The 1513-nt window shown below is 37.7% G+C and overlaps 1 protein-coding gene across 3 annotated transcripts in view; it reads right to left on the bottom strand.

The window, feature by feature from the left end:
* The window catches only part of LOC109304693 (kinesin-like protein KIF20A), a 29418-nt gene that overhangs the window by 22227 nt on the left and 5678 nt on the right, over nucleotides 1-1513 (bottom strand). For all 3 annotated transcript variants that reach the window (XM_019527458.1, XM_019527450.1, XM_019527465.1), the window contains exons 4-5: nucleotides 797-935; nucleotides 509-693 (exon numbers count right to left, since the gene is read on the bottom strand). In XM_019527458.1, the coding sequence (XP_019383003.1) occupies nucleotides 509-693; nucleotides 797-935 (324 nt within the window). The remainder of the gene's footprint in view (nucleotides 1-508; nucleotides 694-796; nucleotides 936-1513) is intronic.

Below are 1513 nucleotides of genomic sequence, written 5' to 3' on the forward strand. Positions count from 1 at the left end.
TTTTTTTTTTTTTTTTTTTTTTTTTGGGGGGGGGGGGGGTGAAGGGAAGCCTGCTTTAAGCTCCATATGCATTTCCAGACTAGAAACCACTCATGGATCAAATCTATTCAAATGTGAATGTGATCACATACTTCTATTTGAGAAAGCAGGGAGCAAAGGGGGAGAGGGGAAACCAAGGTTCTTTTGATGTTGTCTGGAGATGTGCAAAGTAGGAGAGAAGAGACTTCCAAAAGTTTAATGTTAACAGATTACAAACGTATTTTATGATGTTTCATTTTGCTTGCCATGTCAACAGTATGTTTCCAGGAGGTCTGCATGGAAATAATTAACCTGTGCTTGAAGCATGACCTGTTACTCTTAATTTTGTAAAACCTCATCTCATTCCACGTTGTAGAAACTGCATAAGGCAGACAAAGAAGTTCCTTATCGGACCAAGTGCTAAGGTTTTATTTATTTATTATTAAAGCAAATTTTTAAGGCAAGTAAGGGGGAAGTATTGATTACTGACCTCTTTCAGTGAAGCAAGAATGGCTGCTTTTATGGCTTCCTCTTGTTTAACTTGTACATCTTCCAGCTTCTTAACGTTATTGCTTAGGTGTGGTTTCAAGTCCATCTTCAGGTACTGTCTTCCTCCAATGCAGGTAAAGATCATATCAAGAGAACGGGTCAAAATACCAACTTCTTTTGGAGATCCTGCCAAGGAAAGTTGGCATATTAAAAATAATTAGACCTTTACACCAAAACATGCAGTGGATTTTATTCAAACTGTCCCTGCTTCTTTGCAAGCATTCTATACCTTGAATAGTGAATGTTTTGCCTGCATTAGTAACTCCATAAGTAAACACCAGTCCATTCACTCCATCAATGTAAGTTTTTACAATTTCTCTCATTGTACCTTCAAAAAATTCACTTTGAGTAGTTTCTGGTCCAAAAACCTAACACAAAAATACAGGGGAGGTGGGGGGAAAGAAAGAGAAGTTTTCAAATGGCATTTGAATAGCTGAAAAGTGAGATTATAAATGGTGCAAAGAATGTTAGCATAGGCGATTCAGTGTTGAGTTAAGGTAACAGTCTTTCAGAGCAAGATTAACAGACTGCAGTGTAAGTCTCTCATATTTTTGTATCCCTTATGAACATCACATGTTTTTTTCTTATTTAAATCATATGCATATTTAATTTCTTATTTAAATCACATACATATTTGCAACTGAGATGCACACAGGCTTGCCTTTTATTCAGAATACAATCATGATGCTAAGAACCACAAACAACATGAGCTACAAATGGGGCACGAACAGATGTGAGGGTGGTGCTGACAGACATGACAGTTTGTCATGTGATTGGCCACCAAAAGCGCTCTACTGCCCTTAGTATAGTTTTCCCCCCATTAAAACATATTAAAACTTAAGTAAGAAGTTTTAAATTGGAGGTAAGGTCTATTTACGTTACAAGATCTTCACTCCAATCTACTCACCCCACCCTCCAGTGCTGGCTGGGCAACCCCCAGAACAAG

Source organism: Gavialis gangeticus, unplaced genomic scaffold, assembly GCF_001723915.1.
Source record: "Gavialis gangeticus isolate Ggan-Ray unplaced genomic scaffold, GavGan_comp1, whole genome shotgun sequence".
In the NCBI taxonomy this organism is placed as follows: domain Eukaryota; kingdom Metazoa; phylum Chordata; order Crocodylia; family Gavialidae; genus Gavialis; species Gavialis gangeticus.